We start from the raw sequence: 26,075 nt of genomic DNA, 5'->3' as shown, positions 1-26,075 counted from the left end.
TCGGGCCGTTTCGTACCAAGTTCTTCGCTGAGGTATAGTTATATGATTGGATAGATTACGTTACCATTCAAGCTTATCCAATCTTATTACGTATGATTGGATACAAAATACAAATACGCGCGTAAAAAACACCAAAGCGGTGTAAAAAAAGCATTAAAGCAAGCGCTAAAGCAGCTGTCAAAAATCATCAAAGAAGAACTAGAAAGCATAGAAGAACTAAAGCAGCACCAAAAGTATTGAAGCCGCGCCAAGAAGCGTAAAGCAAGCAAGTACTTGAGCAGTGTCAAAAACATTAAAGCACGCATTAGAGCAGCACCAAAACAGTGTCAAAAGCATTAAAGACCAAAACATTAAAGAAAGCACTAAAAAGCAGGACCAAAACATTAAAGAAAGCACTAAAAAGCAGGACCAAAACATTAAAGAAAGCACTAAAAAGCAGGACCAAAACATTGCCAAAAAGCATTAAAGCAAGCAGACACTAAAGCAGTATGCCAAGAAGCATTAAAGAAAACCAAAAAGCAACAAGTAAAACAAGCACTAAATCCTTGAAGCAAGCAAGCAAGCATCGCCGAAAAAGCATCACGCTAAAAATTCTTAAAAAGAAGAACCAAAACTCATTAAAGAGCCAAAAATCATTCGCGGAGAACCAATGAGCATTAAAGCTAACACTAAAGCTGTACCAAAAACAGTGCCATAAAAGAACCAAAGCAGCGTCGAAAAGCATTAAAGAACCAAAGCAGCGCCAAACAGCATTAAAGAACTAAAACACAATAAAGCAAGCGCTAAAATTAGCACCAAAACAACGCCAGAAAAGAACAAAAGTAGCACCAAAAACAAAAAAAAGTACTGAAACAAGTGCCAACGCAGCACCAAAAAAGAACCAAAGGAAATCGTTCAACGATTTCAGATTCCGAGGCTGGCTCTTAAATGGCTCTAAAAAAAACACCTAGTAGTTAGCTTTTCCCCGAAAATTTACTTGCATAAATAACGTTTAATATCTTAACCTTACATCCGGGTTGTTAGTAAATAAGAAATGGCGTTATACGATTCGTTTAGACTTTTTATGATCGTCAAAATGGGACTAAACTTAAAAAATTTGGCCTCATTCATTCGGATACAGACTTACAATAACTTTCTTGGCACGAAACGACCTTTCTGGAAGCCAAAGATAAGAATTCAAAATGGAGCCTGACTTACCCGAAGGCAAATACATCCGAAGACTGCGTAAAGGTAGCTGTAGGATATATCCTAGGAGGTTCTATTTGCAGCGTCCTCATCAGTTCGGGGCTGATGTATGTCAACTGACCACGTGGGATGCAACCTCTGTCATTCCTTCGAGTCAAAAGACAAAGATGACGTTAAAAAATAACATACATTCCACTGGTCTCTCTCTCCCTCTCTCTCTACACTAGTATTCACATGTATAAAAATAGCACGTGACTGACCTGTCTAGATTCCTGTCGGACATGGCATGGTCCATCATGCACAGTTTGACCCGACTCTCGAGAAAGACGTTCTTGGAGTTGAGCTTCCTGTGGGTTATGCCCTTCGCGTGGAGGTAGCCCATGCCCTAGAAAGGAAACGACAAATTCTTAATTCTTTCAAAGCTAATTCGATTTCAGTTCTTGCGTGTATCTCAATACAACAACAATCGACGCTATTCTATAACATTTTTACGTCATTTCAAAAGTTGGCATGGACTTAATACAGCCATACCTAGGTTTTCGTCGATAATCCGTCCGAAAACAATCGACGAAATCCGAAACCGACGCACAAGAAAGCTGTTCAAAGAGGTATGTTTTTGCCGCCCCTTTAAGATTTGCCTAAAATGGGGCAAGGCATTGTCATTAAACAAGTTGCAGACACGGTCTGCAACAGCTTCGTCTGGATGATTTGCCTAAAATGGGGCAAGGCATTGTCATTAAACAAGTTGCAGACACGGTCTGCAACAGCTTCGTCTGGATGATTTTTCTGCACAAACCTCTGTACCTTATTCCAAGTGGAGAGATGTCCTTAATCTCTGAAGAAGGCACATTCTCCCTTGTTTCTTCCTCGAACTTATCATGGATGGCCACCTCCCGTTTATGCGGCCGATTTCAGTAATCATCGTATTTTTCAATGATTGCCTTCTTCATCTCGAACGTGTTCTTGGCTGTCTTCTTCTTCGAGAGGCTGCTGGCTCTGGAAACTTTCTTTGGTCCCACGGAAATGTTTGGCGGGACGCGCGGAACTGATGCTTACACAACGAGAAACAGCAACCACACTGAGCAGGAGAACGAAAATTAGCAGTGAGGTCACGTGGGGCAAGCCGACGAAATCCGAGGCAACCGACGAAAACCCAAATTTTGTCGCGGAAAAGAAATCGGCGAAAACCTAAACCGACAATAACCGAAGTTAGCGAAACCCAAGATATTACTGTACATGTGTTTCAGAGATTTTACGCGGGACACCAATGACGAGGGAAGGCATCGAAGAGGGACGTTATTGAAGCCCCCACTATAGCTATTTGATTGAGTGCAGACTGAAAAAAGTCTTAATTGAAAGAGAAGATTCAAATGTGAGCTTTAGAGAAAGGATTTGAGACTTCGAAAGGGGGGAACTCACAAGTCTGTCTTTAAGAAGTGATCCAAGTCTAGGCTGAACTTGAAGAAGGGATTTGAGCTCTCACACTGAAAATAAAGGGCATTCAATCTGTATTTAAGAGGGGATTCAAATCTGAGTTGAGGGGGAGGGGGGGGGGCTTAGCGGGCGAATTCGGGAAAGGAGTAATCAAGAAAATTAGTAGAATGGAGAAGGGCAGCAAAGTTTATACGGACCACAAGCGGTAAAACCGTAAATCCTTCTCTGCCTAGAGAGCGAGGGACTAGGTCAGTAAGTAAACAAACGATTCACCTAAATAGTTTGCAAGCATGTGAATGACCAAAAGAGTGACCTAGAGATCAATGGGCTAACTTGATGAGTGACCTAGTGCAAGCATGTGAGTGACTTAGGGAGTGTGCAAGAAACCAAAAGAGTAAGGGATCAGATCATAGGCACCGGAACCTAGGGGCTGAGGCAATTTTGAGACCCCCCCCCCCCACCAATAAATTTTTATAAGAGGGCTGAGGTGGGCTGAGCCCCAATAATTTCTGAAAAAACAATATAATGCATCTTCCCTCTCCTGCGTACCCGCTTAAGTCCCGCATATACGGGACGACCAGCAACTTTCAGCCCTCCCAATGTTTCCTTCATGTCGGCACCTCTGGATCAGATCAATTAGTGGCGTAGAGAGTTTGTAAGCGCGTGAGTGAAGTAATGAGTGACCTACAGCGTGTGTACTGAACTGGCACTTAGTCTGGATTAAACTGACATAAGGAGTAGACTAAAAAAACGGGAAATTCAAATCTGTCTTTACGACGTGATTTAAGTCTAAATCGAAAGGCCCGATTGTCCCTGACCTAAGTCCTAGCTGTAGGCACGGAGCCTGGTCCTTTGGTTGTTGCCCCCCTCAATAGCAGCATCACCCTCACCTGAGAGAAGCCCAGTAGGGTGCCCACGAACCCGAGCGACGGCCAAAGTCACCGCCGGCCACACCAACGCAACCTGGTCCCAGAAGTACCGAGGTCATTTTATTGAAACCAGAAATTAAATAAATCTTACATGGGCGACAGCGCCTTTCAACTTTTTTCGTTTGAAATTCTGATATATAGGCCAATTAATATACAAGTTCCTAGGCCGATATTCTTGTTAGTCATTTCTTGTCAGTCACTATCTTGGCTGGGTAGCCCGTCGTTTACGCGTGGCCAGCCCAGGTGCTGGGCCACTTTTCTTATTCTCAGCCACGTACCTTGGCTGTGTGGCTCGGGTGAGCCCTGTCTTCTGTGCGTGGCCCGCCCAGGCGCTGGGCCACTTCTGCTCAGTCACGGATACAATACACCTTGTGCGCAATTCTTCAAATCTAAACTGAAAGACACGTGATTTAATTCTAGATCAGGGGAGAAACAAATTCTTTAAAAGGTGCTGCCACCTATGTTTTTTTTCGGAAACGGAGAGCGTGCAGTATTTAGCAATTAATCGTATTACGTAACTTTGGCTGTTCAGAGTCTTTGTCAAAAATTCTTTTGGCCAAGGTGACAGATCAGTTTGGTTTCTTATTACCAGCGTCCACATATGTTTGGACGTGATTAGGGTGCGAACATACAGTGCACGTTGGTTTACGATTCTGCAAATCGGCGCCGTTGCTGATTGGTTAGAAACATGAATTTCAAGTTTTCACGTTTTTAAACCAGTCCGTAACGGCGCCGACTCTCGTAATCGGAAACCTTGGGTTTTGTAAGCCCGCAGATGGTTCACTTGGACCAGGCCCGGGAGTAAAAATTTCATTCTGGTCTGGTCTGGTAATTGGAAACCAGCGTGCACCTATGTTCGTCCCCTTAGATACGACACGAAACGTACACAGGCTGCCTGCAAGAATCATAACATTTGCGTTAGAAAGAATGATGGAGGGTACTCTCCACGTACCTGAGCGATCTGCCTGGCAATGTTCAGCTTCGAATGGAACGGCAGCCTGTTTCTCTTCAGATGCACGTATTCGTATAGCGTCGGACCTTTCCTCATGCTGTAATTACGGAAGAAAAAGAATATATAAGCACCTACATCTGGCTCCTACAACTAATTTCAACGGCTTCGACGCAAAGACGGCGGAAACAACTACCCGAGAGTATGGTGGTCCACTCACCTCGTAATGACGGCCAGTCTCGGTGGCTTGATGCAGGCTCCCATGAACAAGACGATGTTCTCGTGCCTGATCATTCCCATCTGGTGGACGTCGTCGAGGAACTTCTTGACCTGTCCGTCTCCGGTGTCCCTGATGGTGTATATGAGGACTTCGCCGTACCACCGTCCCCTGCAATGGACGAAACAGAGCAAGGAATGATTAGGACATTGTGCGGTAAAACGCCAACGGTTGATATCTAAATCAAATGGAAATGCCACGCGTCCATTGTCCAAAGAATGAGAAAACGGTGGAATTTTGTAATATGTGAAGTTATGTTCTCTGAATGACTCACTTGAAAATGTCACCGTGCCGTCCGTGGCGCACTCTGTCGGCGAATTCCAGGTCATCGTAGGGTATACTCCATTCTTTCAAGGCTTCTTCTCTTCGGGGAGATTCCAAGCTTCAACAAAAAGATGATGGTTATTGAGAAAAAACGTTTTTGCGAAACAAATTATTACATGGATGCAGGGGTGCCTTAAGCGAGGGTGCAAAGAGTGCGGCGCACCCGGGCGGCACCCTCGCTTAAACTCATTTAGTTAAGACCTGCACTTGTGGGGTCACGTCCCCTTTTTCACAATTTATCTCAACAATTCCTGACAGGAAATACTACCTTTTTCCAAAAAAAATACGCCCTTTCATCTCGGATTCAGCACCCCTCCAGAGCGGACAGGAAACCACTTTCTTCGATTTTTTCGGCAGGTGAAACTTTCTCACCCCCCCCCCCCTTAAGAGGCACCCCGTGAGGCCGCAATGGGTCGTATGGGCAAAAAGCCGCCCCTGTACTCTATCGCGAGGAGGCAAGATTGCGTTTTGGTTCCCTCACCAAGTATTTGTTCCAGGATAGTCAAATGAAAGCAAAGGAAAAATCCGGCTTTTCGCTTATCCGGTCCCTGGAGTCTCCTTTGAAAACAATTTTGTTAATAAAGATAACCTCGTTACACATCATCTGTAAAGGATAAGTGATGATGATGATGCTCACCAAACTAAGTGCCGTTTCAAGGCTCAAGTTATCTGACATTATTAAGAACGGTAAAATAATTCTGGAACAAAAAGTAGAAAAAAAAATTTTTTTCTTCTTCAAAAGCGGGACGAATGGTCACGAATATATTTTACACGATTAACATTGATAACATTGGTGTGCGGCTTTCTTCTGGAAAAAAAAAATCAGGTTTATCTCGAGGTCCCCTTCACTGAAGCCCTGTCAGTCTCCCGCCAGGATCACCCATTAGGGACGACATCATGTGATGCTTCGCACCCAGGCAGTAGGTAAGCTCGAGCCGCCCCTGCCTGGATGTCTATTTTCAGAACTTTCAACAGTAAATGATTTCAGTTCGTATGCTGAGCGTGTGGTGTGTTGCAAATGACAGTTCTGTTTATAAGCTTTAAAATGAGACCGTGCTCAGCTCTGTGGCTAGAACTGGAGCCGAGCAATCGCCAGTATGGAATTTAGAGATGAACCAATCTTTAACTGTTTGCCGTTCCGGTAGATGGCGGGTATGTGAGAAGTATAAATTGCATCAGAATGTCTAATTACCTCAATGACGAAGACACATCTTCACTCGCTTCGACGTATTCGCCCTCGTCTGATGTCTCTTCTGGAAAATTGAAAAGGAACTGTTATACGCATGCGCGTTTACATAGTGCAACTATGGATATGTAGGGTTAATGTGGTATGTCCAAGGGCGTAGCCAGGGGGGGGACTTAGGGGTCTGGTCCCCCCCCCCCCCGAAATGTGAGAAAATGACAGAAAAAAGGGAAAAAGATGGCCAAATCCATTGTTCTGTCACTTTGGTCCCCCCCCGAAATGAAAGTGGTCCCCCCCCCCGAACGAAATTTCTGGCTACGCCCCTGGGTATGTCTATGCAGTACAGTCAAAACCCTCTCTTAACGGACACTCGTCAGATGTGGTCAAACCTCTTTTACGGATAAATTATAATTTCCCCTTGTACGATAAAAATGTGCGTCTCAAACTCCTGATTAACGGTCACCCCATTTTACGGACGAATGTTTTTTTGTCCCGCCAGTGACCGCAAAAGAGAGGTTTACTGTATATGTCAGTAGACATTTTGGGTTAGAGAGTAGCTCTATATCGCTCTAGTTAAGTTAGTAACGTACTCACCAGAGATGGTTCCTGCTTTCCCAGCCGGCGGCCAGGTGGCGCACAGGCTCTCGTTGCTGAATCCGTGGCTCTCGATGCTTAAGGTCTTTGCTTTGGTTATGATGGGTGGCGGCTTGCTCAGCTTCAACGTCTTCGACGTCGTTGTTGCTGCCGCTGCAGCGGTTTTGTTCGCATTCGCCGTCGGAGTTCCCTCCCGGAAACTCCCCCCCTCGGAAGAACAGTTCACACCAAAAGTCCAGCCGGAGCATTCCGGAAGTAGCACTTGCTTCGATGACGCCAACTTCTGCCGAGTTGGTTCTCGTTGGCGAACGAAGTCCACCTGGTTGTTCTTGGGTTGGCTTCTTCTCGCACAGGAAGACGGTTCTGGAGCTATCGGGCTCGTTCCCCTCGCGCTGTGGGACATGAAAAATTGAGATTGGGGGTTAGTGCGAGGAGGATTCAGATTTTTATTGTAGGTTGTGTGACACCAGAGTCGCCCTTACAGGCACCGGGGCCCCGCGTCGTCAGTTCTGAATTTCCATTCGTGCTGGAATTATTTCCTTCATTCATTCTTCTTATTTTTATGATTCATAAATGCTAAATTTTCATGAGTTCTCAGATGAATTAATTCATTAGGTCCTTTTAGGTACTTGCATTAGGTCCTTTTAGGTTCATTAATAACTTTTATGTTCTTTCATTAACTAATTTTTAGGTCGTTTCAGGTTCTTTCATTTTAGGTCCTTATAGGTTCTTTCATTTTAGGTCCTTATAGGTTCTTTCATTTTAGGTCCTTATAGGTTCTTTCATTTTAGGTCCTTATAGGTTCTTTCATTAATTACTTTTAGATTCTTTCATTAGGTTATTTTAGATTCTTTCATTAGGTTCTTCCAGGTTTTATCATTAGGTTCTTTTAGATTTTTTCATTAGGTTCTTTAGGTTCTTTCATTAGTTTCTTTCAGGTTTTTTCATTAGGTTCTTTTAGATTTTTTCATTAGGTTCTTTTAGGTTCTTTTATTTTTTACGTCTTCTTTCATTGAGTCTTTTTAGGTCCTTCAGGTTCTTTCATTAAGTCCTTCAGTTCTTTCATTAAGTCCTTCAGGTTCTTTCGTTAGGTCCTTTAGGTTTTTTCATTTTTTAAGTCTTTTTAGGTTCTTTCATTTTTTTTATGTCCTTCATTTTTTTCCTTCATGTTCTTCCATTTTTTAGTCCTTTTAGGTTCTTTTGTTTTAAGTCCTTTTAAGTTTTTTCGTTTCAGGTCCTTTTAGGTTATTTCATTGGGTCCTTTTAGGTTCTCCGATTAGGTCCTCTCATTAAGAGGTTTTTCGTATGAATAATTTTCCAGCATTTCCGTAAATTCTGCAATGTGTGAATATTTAAAAGCCGGTCCCCCCCCCCACAGAGTATTACAATTTCGTGGCTAGGTGGGGGCCCCGAAATTGTCTCCGCACCGGGCCCCGCGTCTGATAAGGGCGGCCCTGGTGTCTCCACAGTTCGACAAGACCGACACATTCTCACCTGGACGCATCGTATCTCTCGTCTGCTGGAACGCTGTCGTTGCTGAAGGTCGGCGTGCCGTGAGGCGTCGCGTACTCGGTGCTAGAAGAGACGCTACTCCGTGGCGAGGAGACTGCAGAATCGCTCCTGATGGCCATCGATCTGAATAGCCGTCTCTGTTTGACAACGGGCCCGCTCGTGGACGCCGACCTGGCACTGGAGAACCGGTGTCTTTGCAGGGGATAGTACTGCTGCTGCTGTTGGTTAGGTACGGGCTGGTTCAAACCTCCGTGGTATAATTGCCTGAAACCAAAAAAAAAAAAAAAAGAAAAGGTAATGGGATCAACAGTTGCGCATATCTAATCACTGAGATCGATGACGATGGGATGTGGTCATTCATCTCTGTGAGATTTGTGTTGCCAACCCACGCTTTGAAGATTCGATTTCGAGATGACCATTAATAATCTTCCCGCTGACGTCTAATCAACGTTGTAGATGATGGGACGTCGGTTAAAGTCTGATGTTGGCTTGGATGTCATCAAGATTAGATGAGATTCTGAGATGAAGTTTTGAGATGATTATCAGCTCATCTCCGATTGATCGCCATCTATAGTCGAGAATCGATGCATCACGTAATGCGATCATTTCCAGACAGGCCGGGCCATTCGATGCTCAGATGATTTACGAAAACTTCACCGCCAAGCAATTTATTGATAAGAAAATTCATCATTGGGAACTCACTGAAAGGAAATTCCCCAGTGAGTGAGTGAGCGACTGAGTAATTAAGCAAGTGAGTGACCGAATGAGATGGTCAATGAGCTAGCGAAAAAGTTAATAAATGATGAGTATGAATGGCCGAGTGAGTGAGCGACCGTCTAAGTTATCAAGTGATTGCTTGAGTGACTAATCGAATAAGTGAGTGACCGTATTAGTAATCGAGTGAGTAGGAAAGTGAGCGATCGAGTGACCGTATTAGTAATCGAGTGAGTAGGAAAGTGAGCGATCGAGTGACCGTATTAGTGAATGAGCGAGTGAGAGATTGAGCGAGGCAGTGACCGTATGCGTGACCAAGTGAGTGAGTGACCGTATGATTGACCAAGAGAATGGGTGCGTGTGATGGAGTGAGTGGGTGTGTGTGTGACGGTGTGAGTGACCAAATGGGTGGGTGAGTGACCGTACGAGTGACTCACTCGCTTTCTGATACACTTGTTCATTTTCTCACTAACTAACTCCTTGACTCATTTGCTCACTGGCTCACTCAGTTAGTCATCCACTCACTCACTATGTCACTTTGTCGGTGAGTTTTCGTAGCGGTGACAATGTTTCTTTCGGTGAATTTTCCCAGCAGCGAATTTTTTTCGGTGAATTTTCCAGCACACTACGCTAGCTGACCACCACTTAAACTCTTCAGCCGTATTAGAATAGTAAGAAAATATGATTATACTCCGTACCTTTGATAGTTCTTGGTGCTTTTCAGCAAAGCTTTGAGTTTCTTCTTGGCTTCCTTGTCGTCGAGTTTGGGATGTAGGCCGAACCTGCCCTTGACGTGTTTCTCCAAGGCTGCAGGGTTATTCTTGTAGTTCAGCTCCTTGGCCTTACGCCTGTGTGACAGCCACCGGATGATCCTTAGCAGGCCGGTCATCGCCGCTCCGGCAGAACCAGGATCACGACCGGACTGGTTCGGGACGTTGAAGTCGTAGTCGTAGGAAGAGTCGGACATTGTCCGGTACTTGGTGGTGGTAGTGGTGGTGGTGGTGCTCGGGTGACAGTACGAGTCTCGGCGAGGTTGGAGAGGTTGGTGATGGTGGTGACGATGGTCAGGGTCGTGGAGCCTCTCGTCCACATCTTCTGCGGCTGCGCAGAAAAAAAAGCAAAAAGTACGTAAAATTAAGTGCTTAAAATAAATTGAAGTATCGCATTATTATCAAAATGACTAAGGCCTATTTCAAGGCTTCAAATGACCAGCATTTGGTCAAGGCCAAGGTCTTCTCGCAAGACTTTTTAACCCTTTTCAGCCGTGACCCAAAATCAACAACACGAACAGTTTCACGATCCATGGAAATGCTTGTTTTTCAAACCAGTGACGCAATAAATGCATTCAAGACAGGACTGTGAGTGAATTTGTACGACTCACCTAGGAAGCCCATGCGAATCAAGTTTTGGTCGTGACCTGCATAGCTCAAGAATTCCCGACTCTAAGTGGATTTGTACGACTCACCTAGGAAGCCCATGCAGCTCAAGAATCCCGACTGTAAGTGGATTTGTACGACTCATCTAGTAAGCCCATGCGAATCAAGTTTTGGTCGTGACCCGCATAGCTCAAGAATTCCCGACTCTAAGTGGATTTGTACGACTCACCTAGGAAGCCCATGCGAATCAAGTTTTGGTCGTGACCTGCATAGCTCAAGAATTCCCGACTCTAAGTGGATTTGTACGACTCACCTAGGAAGCCCATGCAGCTCAAGAATCCCGACTGTAAGTGGATTTGTACGACTCATCTAGTAAGCCCATGCGAATCAAGTTTTGGTCGTGACCCGCATAGCTCAAGAATTCCCGACTCTAAGTGGATTTGTACGACTCACCTAGGAAGCCCATGCGAATCAAGTTTTGGTCGTGACCTGCATAGCTCAAGAATTCCCGACTCTAAGTGGATTTGTACGACTCACCTAGGAAGCCCATGCGAATCAAGTTTTGGTCGTGACCTGCATAGCTCAAGAATTCCCGACTCTAAGTGGATTTGTACGACTCACCTAGGAAGCCCATGCAGCTCAAGAATCCCGACTGTAAGTGGATTTGTACGACTCATCTAGTAAGCCCATGCGAATCAAGTTTTGGTCGTGACCTGCATAGCTCAAGAATTCCCGACTCTAAGTGGATTTGTACGACTTAGAGTAGTTTGTCAAGGCTTGGAGTAGTAACATTCGGAGTTGGTTAATGCCCAACGCGAAAATGAGAGTTGTTAAAGATCTCGAACAAAGTTTCGAGTTGGCGAATGGTTCGCGAACAATTCAGAGATGGTCAAAGACTCGCACAAAATTTGGAGTTGCCCAGAAAACGTATAGAATGCAAAGTTAGCCAAGGCCTCAATCAAAAATTTAGAGGTGGTCAAAGTTGTGGCGACAGCGTCCACCACTGGATGGCGCTGCCCGCGAAAAGAGTGCGCCTGCGCGATGGTGGAACTGGATTTGGGTTTTCGCCGCTCAAATGAGGCAGTCACGCGGTCCGCTCGTTCTTGTAGGTTGTGTAAATTTAATTATGTAATAAATGTTTAATATCTTTGAATTGCAGAGGGAAGTGTTCGTATTCAATTGCCGCTGTGGTGGTCGAGTGGTTATAGTGACGGACTCGCGATGCGAGGATCCGGGTTCGAACCCCACAGTGGTGGTCGGCCGAAGTTGGTTTTCTGTGGTTCCCAACTTCAAGGCGCAAATGCGAGCCGATCTCCCCGTTAAAAAGTCTCGCCACAGAGTGGGAGCAACAGTCCTACAACGATAAATCATTCAATCATAACACTTCACTCATAGTTAGAAAAACTGGTGGCAGATGGCAGCACTACACATAGCAAGCATTAGAGAGAAACAAAAAAAAACTTCACGTCAGGTTTCACTACCCGTACACACACATTCCCGCATGTACCGATTCGTTGGGGGGGGGGGTGCATGTGAGGTGTAGCAGTAGTAGGTAGGGCCTCCAAAAAATGGCTCGGGGATCCATGATGTTCTTAAGTCAGCCACCTCGTTGGGCAATTTGCCTGTTGTGGCGTTGTATCTGTATTCATCCGTCACATTCCTTCTACAAAGTACACACAAAATCAAGAGAGTTGGTCAAGGATTTACTTGTAACTGGGAGTTGACGAAATCTGAAGTAGATCAAGGCTTCACGCACAATTCAGAGTAGGTTAAAAAAATTCAGAGTTTATCAAAGGAAAAGTAGAAATTTTGGAGTTAATTAAGGGCTTCGTTTTCAAAATTTGGAGTTGGTCTGTCTCGGAGAAAATCAAGAGTTGTGGTCAAGGATTTACACACGGAATTCAGAGTTGGCAAAAGATCAAACTAGGTTTGAAGTAGGTCAAGACCTCTCACAGAAATAAAGTAGCAGAGAAGGCAACTATAGTTCAAGAAAATTTGGAGTTGGTCAAAGCCTCCCTATAAATTCAGAGTTAGTCAAGATAAATCACAATTTTCGGAGTTGGTCAACACCTCACTCAAAACTCCGAGTTGGTGCAGAATTCACCCACATTTCGGAGTTGGCAGAGGCTTGAACAAGATTTTAAGAAGGTCAAGACCCAAAAGAGTGATTTATAGAGAATGTATGAGCATGGGATTGACCAAACAAGTGACTTAGACACACACAGGGGTATTTACAGGAGTGGAGAAAACCAAGTGAGTTGATGCACAGGGCGGCGAATTCGAGAAATGAGTGGGTCGAGAAAATCGAACCAGAATGTTCGAAGGGCGACAAAAATTCGTGGCGTAGCCCACAGTCTCAAAACTTCGCAGTTGTTTTTAGGACACCCTGTTCATCCTGACACCGATTCCGTAAATATTTAGACGCCGGCATTCTCCTCCTGCGGCCATCACAGAGAATATTCCGCAATATGCCAAATTCTTAAAATCCGATAACTTCCGAGAAATCCCCACCTTTCATCTTAAAAATAATAAACACGGCGTGGGGGTGGATGGGGGCCCAAAGATCTTGAAGAGGGGAAAAGATCCATTCCGCATCCGGGACCTTTTCCGCTCTCCGTCCCCAACGCAACGGCAACAAGTTGCGCAGTGACCCCTGACCTTTCCCGCGGCCCGTTCCACAAAGGCTCATCTCATCATTGAGAGTTTGTGAGAGCGCGTGTGTGGCATCCAATAATAATTAAGGTCGTCTCCGGGATTTTGGGATCCGCACCGGAAGGATCCGTCCGTGGGATTTTCACAGTTTATTATATGGATTTGTTTTCATAATATCTGGGTAAAGAGTAGCAAGGGACGCAGAAAATTGACGGAACGTGCGATTTTCGCCGACACACAAACACACACACATGGTATAAATAGCCTCGAACCCGACTGTTATGTTACTTTAACTCGTATATACACATCCTTTATCTGGCGGAAACCAGACGAACCGGAAATATATAAGACCCTTGCCGGTGCTAATAATAGTCACTCGGTGACGTCTTTTTACGCCGCCAGTGACGTCAACTGGATACGTTACTGAAAATATACGTTAGTGTTCCTTTTTTGTGTGTGTGGTTATCCTCGAGGGAACTTCGGATTGTGCCCTCAGAGTCAAGTAGTTTTTCCTCGACCTTCCTCCTGGGATCTACCGGGTGCTTCAAAACTGTAACAAGTTTTGTGGTTGTCGATTTTTCGTCCCACGTTGCCCCGTTGCAGCTAACTTTTCACCCTGGTGGTTTCATTGTGCCAAAGTCTCCTGCCCCTGTGGGATGCGGCTTATTTGGTCTAGAGATCATTTATGCACTGTCGTGGTGTTTAATTTGTACGAGTCCCTCTTGCCTTAGATGTCGTTTATCCGCGGTTTGGTCACCCTTGTGACCATTTACACACGTCTCCCTTGTCCTAGAGGTTTCTTCTTTTTTATGTCTCTTTTGCCACGAGCGTCATTTATTAGCGTTTTCCTTGCCCTACTGGCTGATTAAATGTCTTTCTTGCCCTAGTGATCATTTAAACGTCTCTCTTTCCTCGGCGCCTTGTCCCTTGCCCGAGGGACCATTTTAACTTTCTTTGCCCTAGTAGTCATATATGTACTTCTCTTCTTGTTTATTGACCATTTAAAAGTCTCCCTCGCCCGTGTATCATCTACCTGCAGTTCCTTTGCCCTAATATTCATACCTATCTCTCTTTTTTCCCTAATGATCATGTACACGTCTTCAGCGATCGTTCATACAAGAATCCCTTACCCTAGCAGTCATTTATCCGGAATTCTCTTGCCCTAGTGACCATTTATACCACACTAGGAAGTATATATAAGAGCCTTTAGGCGCTAATAATAGCCACTCCGGCTGGTTTCATCCGTGGTTTCCTTAACCCAGCAATCATTTATCTACGTGTCTCTCACCCTAGAGTTCATTTTCCCGAGGCTCTCTCACCATAGAGGTAATTTTTCCGGTGGTTCCCTTGCCGTAGCGGTCATTTATCCGCTTCTCTATCTCTCTCTCGCCCAGGAGGTCAATTTTCCATGGTTTCCTCGCCCTAGTGATCGGCCATCTATGACTTCCTTAACTCCAGCAATCATTTAACCTCCCTTTTTTACGCGGTTTCTCTGCCCTAGAAAACTTCTGCGGTTTCCCAAAGTGAATACTGCAGCATTTATCCCCGGTTTCCATCCCCTAGCGGTAATTTACCCTTGGTTTCCACGCCCTAGCGGTAATTTATTCTGGGTTTATTTGCCCTAGTGATCATTTGTCTCCATTTCTCCCACCCAGGAAATTATTTTTCCCAAGCCTTTTCGCCTCCAGAAGTCATTTAAAGCGGTTTCCACGCCCTAGTGAAAAAAAAACGCCCTGACGGTTTTCACGCCCCAATTTATCCATTTATCCGTTGTTTTTTTTCCGCCCAATAGGTAATTTTTCCCAAGCTCTCTCGTCGTAGTGGTGATTTTTTTCCCCAGTGGTTCCCTTGCCATAGCGGTCATTTACCCACGTCTTTCTCTCGACCTAGAGGTAATTTTTCGGTGGTTTCCACGCCGTAGTGGTTATTCATATGCGTTTTTCTTAACCGCAGCGATCATTTAATCTCTCTTTCCTATCTCTAGTGGTCATTTATTCGCCATTTCCATGCCCCAGTGATTACTTGTCAATGATTTCCGTGCCCTAACGGTCTTTCATTCTGGGCTTCCTCACCCTAGTGGTCATTTAATCACGGTTTTCTTGCCCCAACTCATCTATTGGCGCTCTCTTGTACTGGTTATTTATCCGTATCTCTCTTGCCCAACCGATAATTTGTCCCAGCCTTTCTTGCCTAAGAAGTGGCTTTTCCGTGGGTTCCACAATCTAGCAGTCATTTATCTGCATCTCTCTTTGCCCAGAAGTAATTTTTCCATAGTATCTGCTCCCTAACGGTCATTTATCTGCGCTTTCCCTAAACCCCAACGATCATTTATTCTCCCTAGTGACCATTACCACGCGATTTCATAGCCCAGCGTTTATTTTTCAACAGTTTCACCGCCCTTCATTTACACACGCGTCTTCTTTGTTGAAATGACCATTGGTCCAAGTTTCCCTTGTCACAGTCATCATTCACAGCAGGTCCTTGCCCTAGTGCCCATTTAAACGTCTCTATCACACTAGTGACCTCTTAGCGTCGTTTGCTCTCTGCAGTGATCATTCGTCCAGGGACTCCTCGCCGTAGCGGTCATTTTATCTGCGTCTCTCTCTCTCTCACCCAAGAGGTGAATTCTACGCGGTTTTGACGCACCAGTGGTTGTTTGAACGTGATTTTCCCGCCTTGGTGGTCGTTTTCATGCCCCAGCGGTCGTTTTTATCCACGGTTCGAAGCAACACCCTTGAGATGTTTGGCAGAAACTCCGATTCCGCAATGGATCAGTTTGAGCGCCACTGGTTTATGGCAGTAGCCACGCCTTCATTCAATCTACTACGTAGGCCTGAAGGATGATTTTCTTTCTTTCTGTCAAAACCGAGCACAACTCAGGTTTATCACTATGGGCACTTTACTACCTAGTGAGTTGTGATGCCATCTATATTTCAAATGTTTTTCAGAGCTGCCACCTATATTTCAAAAGTGAAGTGAGTGAAGTGTAATGATTGAATATTTGTACCGTATGTGGGCCTGTTGCCCTCTGTGGCGGGACTTTTTAAAGCGGGATGGTCGTTTGGTTTATAAGTCAAAAGCTGTCCCTAGTTTTCCTAGGAAATCAGCTGCCAGTACTGATGATTAAAAGGTTGTAATTATTTTTGAGGAAGATAGGTGGCGCTCACACAAGAAAAGACGTACGATGGCTGCAGTAGGGCTTCAGTGCAGATTAACATATGGGCTCAGGAATTTGTTTTCTTTCTGATAAACCGAGATGGTGCGGGACTTGGATGTCATAATGTCGATGGCTTTTCATGGCGGGGGGGGGGGGGTGGCATGGCGTCACACCAGTCAAGAACCGAGTAAGGTGGCGCTCACACAAGAAAAGACGTACGATGGCTGCAGTGGGGCTTCAGTGCAGATTAACATATGGGCTCAGGAATTTGATTTCTTTCTGATAAACCGAGATGGTGCGGGACTTGGATGTCATAATGTCGATGGCTTTTCATGGCGGAAGGGGGGGCATGACGTCACACCAGTCAAGAACCGAGTATTTTGCATTCGCTCGAGTTGTTTGACACTCAAGGTTCATTTCTCGTTGATATCGATGTCCGGAATCGATCCGTTGAAGGTGAAAAAAACGGTTGGCCATGTTCCAAGAGCCCGAGTCGGAACCGCTACTGGACACTCACCCAGCTAACTGTGATATAATGCTCCTTTTCTACGACTAATCGAACTGCGTCACATGCATGAGTGACCCAGGGATTATTCACGGGTCACCAACTGCCTTTCACAAAACGGCCGACCATTTTCTAGTGTTCTGGCGGTCATTTAGATCCATTGGACATACGGGGGGGGGGGATGACCGTTATCGATAGGAATTACATTGCGCAATGGATAGAATCGTTCAGAGGTCAAACTGAGTAAAAAAAATTGTGGGAAATCAGGACTTACCGACAGGACTTGTCCCACAAGAGTTGGCCGAATTCGTGTTCTTGACGTAGATGTGGTCAGCGTCCCCGTAACAGTGTTTGTGTGCTACTAGCCTGTGAAAAAATAAGGTCATTATTCATTACACATGAAGGTGATTGCAAAATTAGGGGTTGAGAGCATTGGGAATTCAGTCGTCGTGGTCACTCACCCGCACGTCCTGCACTTCATCATTGAAAAGTAGAGCACCTTTTGGCAGCTGGAGCACCGTCTGGGTTTAGGAAGGCTGCCTGTAAACCTGCCGGAGAAGAAAAATTGCGAAAGTTCAATTTCCAGTAAAATGTTTTCACTGCAGAGTGACTCCTGACGCTAAGAGGACTACCTATAGGGAAAGGTAGAATTGGTAGAATAGCATTGAACGTAGGCCTGACGAGCTGGTTTCTCCGTTAAAGTCTTAAGAAAAGAGTCTTAAATCCCAAAAACATCTAAAAATAAATCTATTTTGACATTATATTCAGTCACTGACAACTTTAAAACTAGGTGGCAGTGCACTACTTCAGCTGCGCTAATATTAATTTGTCAAGGCATCACGTACTATCAGGAGGTGCAAGGCTTTGTACAAAATTCAGGATCAAGGAAAATTAAAAAAAAATTATAATTACCAAGGCCTCCCAAAATTTTAGTTGGTTAAAGCTTCATTCATAATGCAGAGGTTGCCATGGTCTTGCACAAAATTAGTAGGAGTTGTTAATGCTTCGCAGAAAATTTCACTGCTTTGCACAAAACTTCGTACAATACCCAGAGAAAGGTAAAATTCTCGCTCAAAAACTGGTCAAAGCCTTCTACGAAATGTAGATTCGTAGATTCAATCAGGGCCTGGCAAAAATTGGGAGTTGTTCAAGGCTGCGTGCAAGATTTAGAGTCAAAAGCCTCGCAGAAAAGTCTGAAGTTGGTCAAGACTCAAGACTTCAACAAAATTTGTGCTTATCAAAGCCTTTTAAAAATGCAAAGGTTACCAGGATATTGCCAAAATTGCACAATTATTGAAAGCAGCTTTTGAAGCTCAGATCAAGGTCTTGCACATCATTGGGAGTTTTTATAAACCTGGCACGAAATTAATAAAATTTGAACACCGTATGAAATTCAGGGTCAAGGAAAAGCAAAAAAAAAAAAATTGTTGTCAAGACCTAAAACATTTTAGTTTTTTGAAGCTTCATTCATAATTCAGAGGTTTTCAGGCCCTCGCATTAAATAACGAGTTATTCAAAGCGTCTCATAAAATGCGGAGTTGTTCAACGCCTTGCATAAAATCACGAATTGTTCAAAACCCCGCGTAAAATCAGGGGTTATTCAAAGCCTCGTATAAAACCAGGAACTATTCAGAGCCTTGCATAAATCCAAAAGTTGTTCAAAGCCTTTAATAAAACCAGGAGTTGTTCAAAGCGCATAAAATCAGTATTTCAAAGCCTCGCATAAAATTTCTGTTTATTCAAAGCCTAACATAAAATTTCTGTTTATTCAAAGCCTAACATAAAATTTCTGTTTATTCAAAGCCTAACATAGAATTTCTGTTATTCAAAGCCTCGCATGAAATTAGGATTTGTTCAAAAGGCCTCGCACAAAATATTCAGAGTTAGTGGAAACCTCATATAAAATGTATAGGTGATTGTGGCGCAAAATTGGGAGTTGTCCAAAGCAGCTGTTCAAGTCCAAATCAGGACCTTGCACATAATTGGAAGTTATTCGACAATCGGGAGGTGTTCATAATTTTGTACAAAGTCCAGATACGGTCGGAGTGTTGAAAGATTTGGTGAAGGACTTACAAATTTGAGTTAGTTAAAGTCTCAAATAAAATGATTTTATCATTCAAAAATGAAGCAAAAAGTGTATTAATATAAATATTTAAATATATACTTTATTAATATAATAATAAATAATAATATAATAAATTAATTTTAATCAAAATTCTTCGAAAAATGAGCGCGATAACTTCCCTAATTTTTTTTCCCCGTTTTAATTGTTTAAATCAACAAATGAATTCAATTTGTATTGATTTTTCAAATAAATGTTGATTTGTTATTTTATTTTAATTAATGTAATTTCTTTTCCTGAAAAATTCTTTTGGGGAGTCAGATAACAACCCCCCAACATCTTTTCAGCTAATATAGTATTTTACGGTTTTGTATGGCAGGCAGGGTTAGTTAGGATAAATAATATAAATTATCTTAATTAAATTAATCAATTATCGGGACTTCTCTCTTGTGAATTACAAATAAGTAGTTTCCTGTGCATGAATGCATCAATGAAAGTATGGGGCAGTAGCGAGATCAATCAAGACTTACTCCGTTTAGCGGGTCACTCCGCATACAGGGAGTTTACTCTCCCAAAGGGGGATTTGACTGTATTCTCAACAAACCCATACCCTCCGGCACAGTTCCCGAACAGTGCTCTCTCTCTCTCTCTCTCAACACCACATTCTTTCAAGTTATGACACTCTAAAATCCCAAATCTAGTACAATTCCGCGAAGAAATGGGTATAAAAAATTATTCCTTGCAATATCAGTTTATGGAGGAAAAAATGCAATTAAAAAGAGGATTCTCATTAGAAAAATCCCCACATCGTTGGAAATCCCTATTTCCTACATAACTGTACCCTTCCAGCATAAAAAGTCATCACTGTCCCTAAACGGTGCTCTTTCTCTCTCTCACACACACACACACACACACACACACAAAACCGCATCCATTCAATAAAAAAAATTCATGAAATCTCAAATCTTGAACAATTCCATGGAAAGAAGTCTGTAAAACGTCATTCCCTGCAGCAGCAGTCTTCATGCAGAAAAGCTGCAATTTAATCGGGGATTTCACGTTCAAAGCACCCCCCCCCCCTCCTCATTAGAAACCATATGACCTACATAACCCCCCTACACATAACTTACATAATCCCTACATGACCTACATAACCCCTAGTTTAATGAGTCATCACAGTACTCAAACATTTAAAAATCTAAAATCTACGACAATTTTACATTAAAACGCCTGTAAAACATTATTCCCAGCAATATTAATCTTTATGCAGACAAACCACCATCAAAAGGGGGGGATTCTCATCAGAAAAATCCTTATTGGCCAGAACCCATACTACCCACATAGCCATACCTTCCAACACGAAAAGTCATCACAGTACTCAAACGGTGCTCTCTCTCCTCTCTCTCTCAACACCGCATTAATTCAATTCATAAATTTCATAAAATCTTAAATCTAGGACAATTCCACGGTAAAAACGCCTGTGAAACATCATTCCCTGCAATATCAGTCTTTATGCAGAAAAGCCACCATTAAAGGAGAATTATCGTTAGCAAATCCAAAAAAAGGGCAAAATCCAGACATTATCGATGCCGTTGAGCACATTTAGATAAAAGAAGAAATTCTTAACCTTAAAGAGGATGCTAGAAAAGCGATAAACTTCCGCAATCCGCAAAGATTTTTCCGCGAAAATGTCTTTCTTTGTCTGCTCTCTTTCTGTTTTTCCTTATTTTTAGAAAAAACCTTTACCCAGAAATAAAATAAATCCCAGAAGACCGGAAATAAAAATACCAAAAATAGAGAGGAATACATTCCATAAAAGAAAGAGGTGGGAAAAGGGAATAGTTTCTGTGACCAAAATACCCAATAGATTATTCCGGGACTAACAGAAAGTATATCCCAGTTCATAGAAATTCCATGTCCTCTTTTCCTCTTCCCTGTATAACCGATACATACCACGGCTGTGAAAACAGCTTTAGGGGTGAGAAAGGAGAAAGAAAAAAGATTTTCGTCGGAAGCGAAATACCAAGAAAAACGGGTAAGGATACCACGAAAAACTCTTCTTTCCCGTTTTTTTTTTTTACGGGACATTTTGAGGTCGTTTGTGGAATGGAGGTGATTTCTCACGCTTTCTATACTCAACAAAAAAAAAACCATTTAAATCTGAGACTCATTTATTTAGATTTCGTTCTAGAACCTTCGAAATTTTACACTCCCATAATATACAAAAATATTCAAAATTATTTCTTTTTTCCCGGATGGAATTGGACTCCGTGTTGAGTTATTTTTCCGAGTTTTAACTTGTTGTCAAAAAATATGAGAATACGAATTTTTTTTTTTTTTTTTTTTAAATTTTAGTTTCGTTCCTAACAGGTTTCGGAGACGAACGCGCGTGTTATTGATGGAGTTGTTTACTTCTTCGGGGTCTGTTGTCTATTTTCGACGCATTACTACTACGATGTATCTTGCGATCGGTAAGAAAACATCTCCTCCAATTTCCCGTGTGAGTTTTGGCGTCTCGTAACTATTCCATACACGAACAATATTTTCAGAAAATGGAAACCTGCTCCTCGGAAAAAATGGGGATTTTCTTTCCGGAAAGCTGTGCCGAGAACTGCGTTTGAAAGTAACGGAATTCACTTGAAAATTTACACTTATGTCCTCGATTTTTCTTTCCCCGCGTTTGAAAGCAACACAAAAAGAACTAAGTGCATACGGGACTCTCCATCAAATATAATGGTTCACTATTTTCATCATGATTTTTCCTCTCGTATTGTAGTTCATTTGACTTCCGTTCAAAAGTTACAGAACTTTCATTCAAAATTTACGCACCCGCGCGCACCCATACACTCAGCGAAAGCACTTATTCGAAAGTTTGTGTAACTTCATTACAAATTTGAAAGGATAGAAGAGACTGAAAAACAATTTCCGCGGAAATCTAAACCTAAATTTACTAAAACCTACTTCATAACTTACCAGAATTTAATTCGAAATTTACAAGGGTCTTTTCGATTTTTTTTTTACCGCAATACAATTCAAAATTTACGTTGAGAACTTGAAAAAATTCACCAGAACCTAATTGGGAACAATATGTAAGCACCTTTTTGGAAATTTACCGAAAGCTAACACAAAATTTACAGAACTTACTTTATAACTTAACCAGAGTCTAATTTAAACTTTACAGCGATCTCTTTGGAAATTTTTACCAGGATCTGATTCTAAATTAAAATCTTTTATGTTAGGGCCTATACGAAATTCACCAGAACTTGTCCCTGCTGTACGCTGTTCCGAACAGTACAAAAAGTATAATGTCCGGATCAACATGACCCGAATAGTTTGTTTTCACTTGAACGTATGTTTATTATTGCAAAATACCGAGATATCCGAACGTTTGAAACAATTATACGAGGTCTTTATAATTAAAGTTCCACTTTGAAATGGCCATAAAAGGAAAACTACCGGACAAAATGTTATCAAACTTGGTAATAGTTTACAGAAGGTCATGGGATTCCCTTCTCCGCCAAAAAAAGTTCAAAAACTCACCACCAGCAGGGAATGGCACTGTATGCAAGATTGTTAAACGTTGAGACGTGAAGACATCGGTTCAAAATGTTTTTAATCGTTTCTAAAACGTGTTGCAAAGCATGTTCAACATGGCGTCCACCATTTTCTGTTGAATCGTATCACTGAGTTCTCAACAGTAGCTCTTAGCATATCAGGATTGATTATAATTTTTGTTAATTGCATTTTTAACTGGGTTGCTATATTTTTTTTTGGAAATATATGGCATCCATATTTTTATGGGCATCTTTTTCTCAGCCACCTCGTTGGGCATTTTGCCTGTTGTGGCGTTGTATTTGTATATTTGTATAGGAGGAATGTTACGGACATGTCGGTGTATCGCACTTAAGGGTTGAGATCTGAGTGACCGGGGTGGCCAAGAAATAGGGAAGTGTCGGTTCACATATCCGGTCATCCGTGAAATGGTGCTGAAGTAACTTTGACACATGTACCAATGTGAGGTGGAGCACTGTCCTGCATAAAAATCGTAGAGTATAGAATGCCACGTTGCTGAAGTTCAGGTACCACGAAACGTCTTAACATCGACTGTAAGCATACAGCGCCATTCCCCGCTGGTGGTAAGTTTTTTAACTATTTTTGTCCGCGGAAAATTGAATCCCATGCCCTCCTGTAAACTATTACCAAGTTTGATAGCATTTTGTCCAATAATTTTCCTTTTACGGCCATTTCACACAAAGTGGAACTTTAATTATAAAGACCCTGTACATAAATACAAATACAACGCCACAACATGAATGAACACCAGGGTCTCTGCCACCGGACTTATCACGTTGCCGAGATCTCTTCCAGCCCAGCTTCGTGGCAGAGTCTGGAACAAAGTGAGTGTGTACACCTAACAGTCTGAGTGTGTAGCTAGTGTTGTGTATGATATTTCAGTGCTGCCATCTATACTTCAAATTGTGAGTGAAGTGTAATGATTGAATATTTGTAACGTTGTAGGCCTGTTGCTCTCTGCGACGAGACTTTTTAACGGGGAGATCGGCTCGCATTCGCGCCTTGAAGTTGGGAATCACAGAAAACCAACTTCAGCCGACCACCACTGTAGGGTTCGAACCCGGATCCTCGCATCGCGAGTCCGTCACTATAACCACTCGACCACCACAGAGGCACAACGTCACAACAGGCAAAATGCCCAACGAGGTGGCTGAGAAAAAGATGCCCATAAAAATATGGATGTCATATATTTCAAAAATATAGCAACCCAATTAAAAATGCAATTAATAAAAATTATAAACAATATACACACATGATAAAATATTATACAATGCCCATAAAGAATACTTATGGTTGTCTTATTCTAAGAATGGAATAGAGCTTCTCGATTTACCCCAACATGTTTATCGTATTTCTTTTTAAACGTGTCAATTGTGTTACAATTTACTACCTCCGGGGGTAAGCTATTCCATTTACTAACAACCCTATTAGAGAAAAATTCCCTGCGGCACCATAACCTCGCATTGTCCCTCACCAATCGATACTGGTGTCCCCTTGTAAAAGCAGTCGATTGGCGGTGCTATCCATAGCAGTCCATCCTATCCATCCCATTGAAAATTTTGAACACTCCGATCATATCTCCTCGACTCCTGCGTTCATCCAATGTAAACATATTCAAAAAATGAAGTCTCTCTTCATAAATGCAGAAAATGTTTTTTTAATTTAGTCATTAAATTTTTACTTTGAATTGCGTTGATTAGTTGCAATTAGGGAGAGATTGCGTAGATAATAGAAATTTCTTATGACCTGCTGCTTTGCTACAAAATAAAATTGTTTGTGTTCAAATCATTCTGAAGATTTCAAAAGACATTTTGCTGCAGCCTGTAACTATTATGCTTTTTGTCATTTGCTTCTCAGCGAAGTAGATGTACTGAAATCCTAACGCGTGAAAACTTACGATATTACTTATATTACTTTGAAATTTAATTCCGAAATACACTCATTAGCCTTCCGGGTATATTTTTTATATTTACAGCTTGATTTTGAATTCAGAGCAAACCTCTTTTTCTGTGCATGATTTATGCACTTTGTTCGTAAAAAACCGGTTTGTTCATCGCACCCCCCCCCCCTTCAGGTTCGCGGATAACGTGAGTAATCTTTATCTTGAAAAGAGATGACCTCTCAAAGAATACAAAAGTGGAAGAGGTGACCGGTCATCATTCACTGAAAAAAGAAGGTCGTTGAACAAAGCGATAAGGAATAGTAAAAAGAGGGAGTTGAATCTAGGTTGGCAGATAACATTGGCTCCGACCCAAAATCGTTTTTCAGGTAAGACAATAATGGATGTAAGCAGACAGTTGTACCCCCCCTTTCGATAGGAGGGTCTGCGGTAGAGAGCAATGTAAGCAGGTGTAGTGTTTTTAATTAATTTTTCGCGTCGGTCTTTAACTCTTTTCCAGCCGTTTTTCCCCCTTAAAATAGACTCGTCCAAGTTTTGACTTATCTTTATTCCTCTTGTTATTCTTTTTGTCTTCACCCCCCCCCCCCTGTATGAGACTTAGGGCCGTTTTTCACGGAGCGGATGCGGACGCGGGTCCGGAAGAAGTTTTAACAATTGGTATATACGGAGCCTTTCAGACGATGCGGAATGCGCCCGCAACTTTGAAGTGTTCGTGCGGGTCCGGATGGCGTCCGCATGTGTCAAAACCTAAGTGCGGGCTCCGCATCCGCACATACAAGTTTTGACAATTGGGTTATTCGGATCTATTCACACGATGCGGATGAGGAGCGAATTCGTCCGCATCTTTCGCTACTTTTTAAAGATGATTTTGCACGGAATTTTTTTAATCATTTGCCACAAATACCCTTAAAAACACCTTATGAAGGTCCCTGTTCATCAATAGGATGCACCCCCCCCCCACATACGTCTATCCCTCCGTTTCCTTCTGAGATATTATAGCAACTTCAACTTCCTTTTGTCCATACTTTACAATTTTATACAATAAAACCTGTCAACAACGGCCACTGACGGGACCATGAAAATGTAGCCGATATTGGGAAGTGACCAAATAATGACTTAAATTTTTGGTTTTTTGGTTTTTTTAAATTTTTAATCTCTTAATTTTTTTCAACTTTAAAAATAAATACTTTTATTAAACAACGTTATCCACGTACGGCGTCCACTCAGGGCCGGATTAAGACGTTTGAAAGCCCCAAGCACTTCAATGGTTTTTTGGTGGTTCCCCCGATACCTAGAAGTATATTTTACTCTATATTGAGTCCATAAACTAAAAAACAAAAGTGAAATTTCAGACCTAACTAATCTAAGGATGGGATTTCACTCTAAAAGGTTTATTAAAGTTATTTTATAAAACTTGAAAAAAGCAACCAATGAATTTATCGGTCGCATTTGCTCGAATGCAACCGATCAGCTTATTGGTTGCATTTGTAAAGGAATTAATTATTATAAAATTTTTATACAAATACAAATACAACGCCACAACAGGCAAAATGCCCAACGAGGTGGCTGATAAAAAGATGCCCATAAAAATATGGATGTCATATGTTTCGAAAATACAGCAACCCCATTAAAAATGCAATTAACACAAATTATAAACAATATATACACATGATAAAATATTATACAATGCCCATAAAGAATACTTATGGTTGTCTTATTCTAAGAATGGATAGCTTCTCGATTTACCCC

At 42.4% G+C, this 26,075-nt stretch overlaps 1 protein-coding gene across 1 annotated transcript in view; it reads right to left on the bottom strand.

Moving 5' to 3' along the window:
* Positions 1 to 26,075, bottom strand: part of LOC149067721 (uncharacterized) — a 40,799-nt gene that overhangs the window by 3,937 nt on the left and 10,787 nt on the right. The window contains exons 2-12 of the mRNA XM_089252212.1: positions 17,253 to 17,339; positions 17,066 to 17,157; positions 9,800 to 10,202; positions 8,370 to 8,651; positions 6,876 to 7,267; positions 6,291 to 6,351; positions 5,049 to 5,156; positions 4,718 to 4,885; positions 4,501 to 4,597; positions 1,446 to 1,570; positions 1,198 to 1,332 (exon numbers count right to left, since the gene is read on the bottom strand). Of these exons, the coding sequence (XP_089108338.1) occupies positions 1,198 to 1,332; positions 1,446 to 1,570; positions 4,501 to 4,597; positions 4,718 to 4,885; positions 5,049 to 5,156; positions 6,291 to 6,351; positions 6,876 to 7,267; positions 8,370 to 8,651; positions 9,800 to 10,202; positions 17,066 to 17,157; positions 17,253 to 17,339 (1,950 nt within the window). The remainder of the gene's footprint in view (positions 1 to 1,197; positions 1,333 to 1,445; positions 1,571 to 4,500; positions 4,598 to 4,717; positions 4,886 to 5,048; positions 5,157 to 6,290; positions 6,352 to 6,875; positions 7,268 to 8,369; positions 8,652 to 9,799; positions 10,203 to 17,065; positions 17,158 to 17,252; positions 17,340 to 26,075) is intronic.

This window comes from Pholcus phalangioides, unplaced genomic scaffold (assembly GCF_987345545.1).
Source record: "Pholcus phalangioides strain wild (caught in Gottingen) unplaced genomic scaffold, Ppha-v1.0 ptg000028l_1, whole genome shotgun sequence".
In the NCBI taxonomy this organism is placed as follows: domain Eukaryota; kingdom Metazoa; phylum Arthropoda; class Arachnida; order Araneae; family Pholcidae; genus Pholcus; species Pholcus phalangioides.
This window is presented reverse-complemented; position numbering and strand designations above follow the sequence as displayed.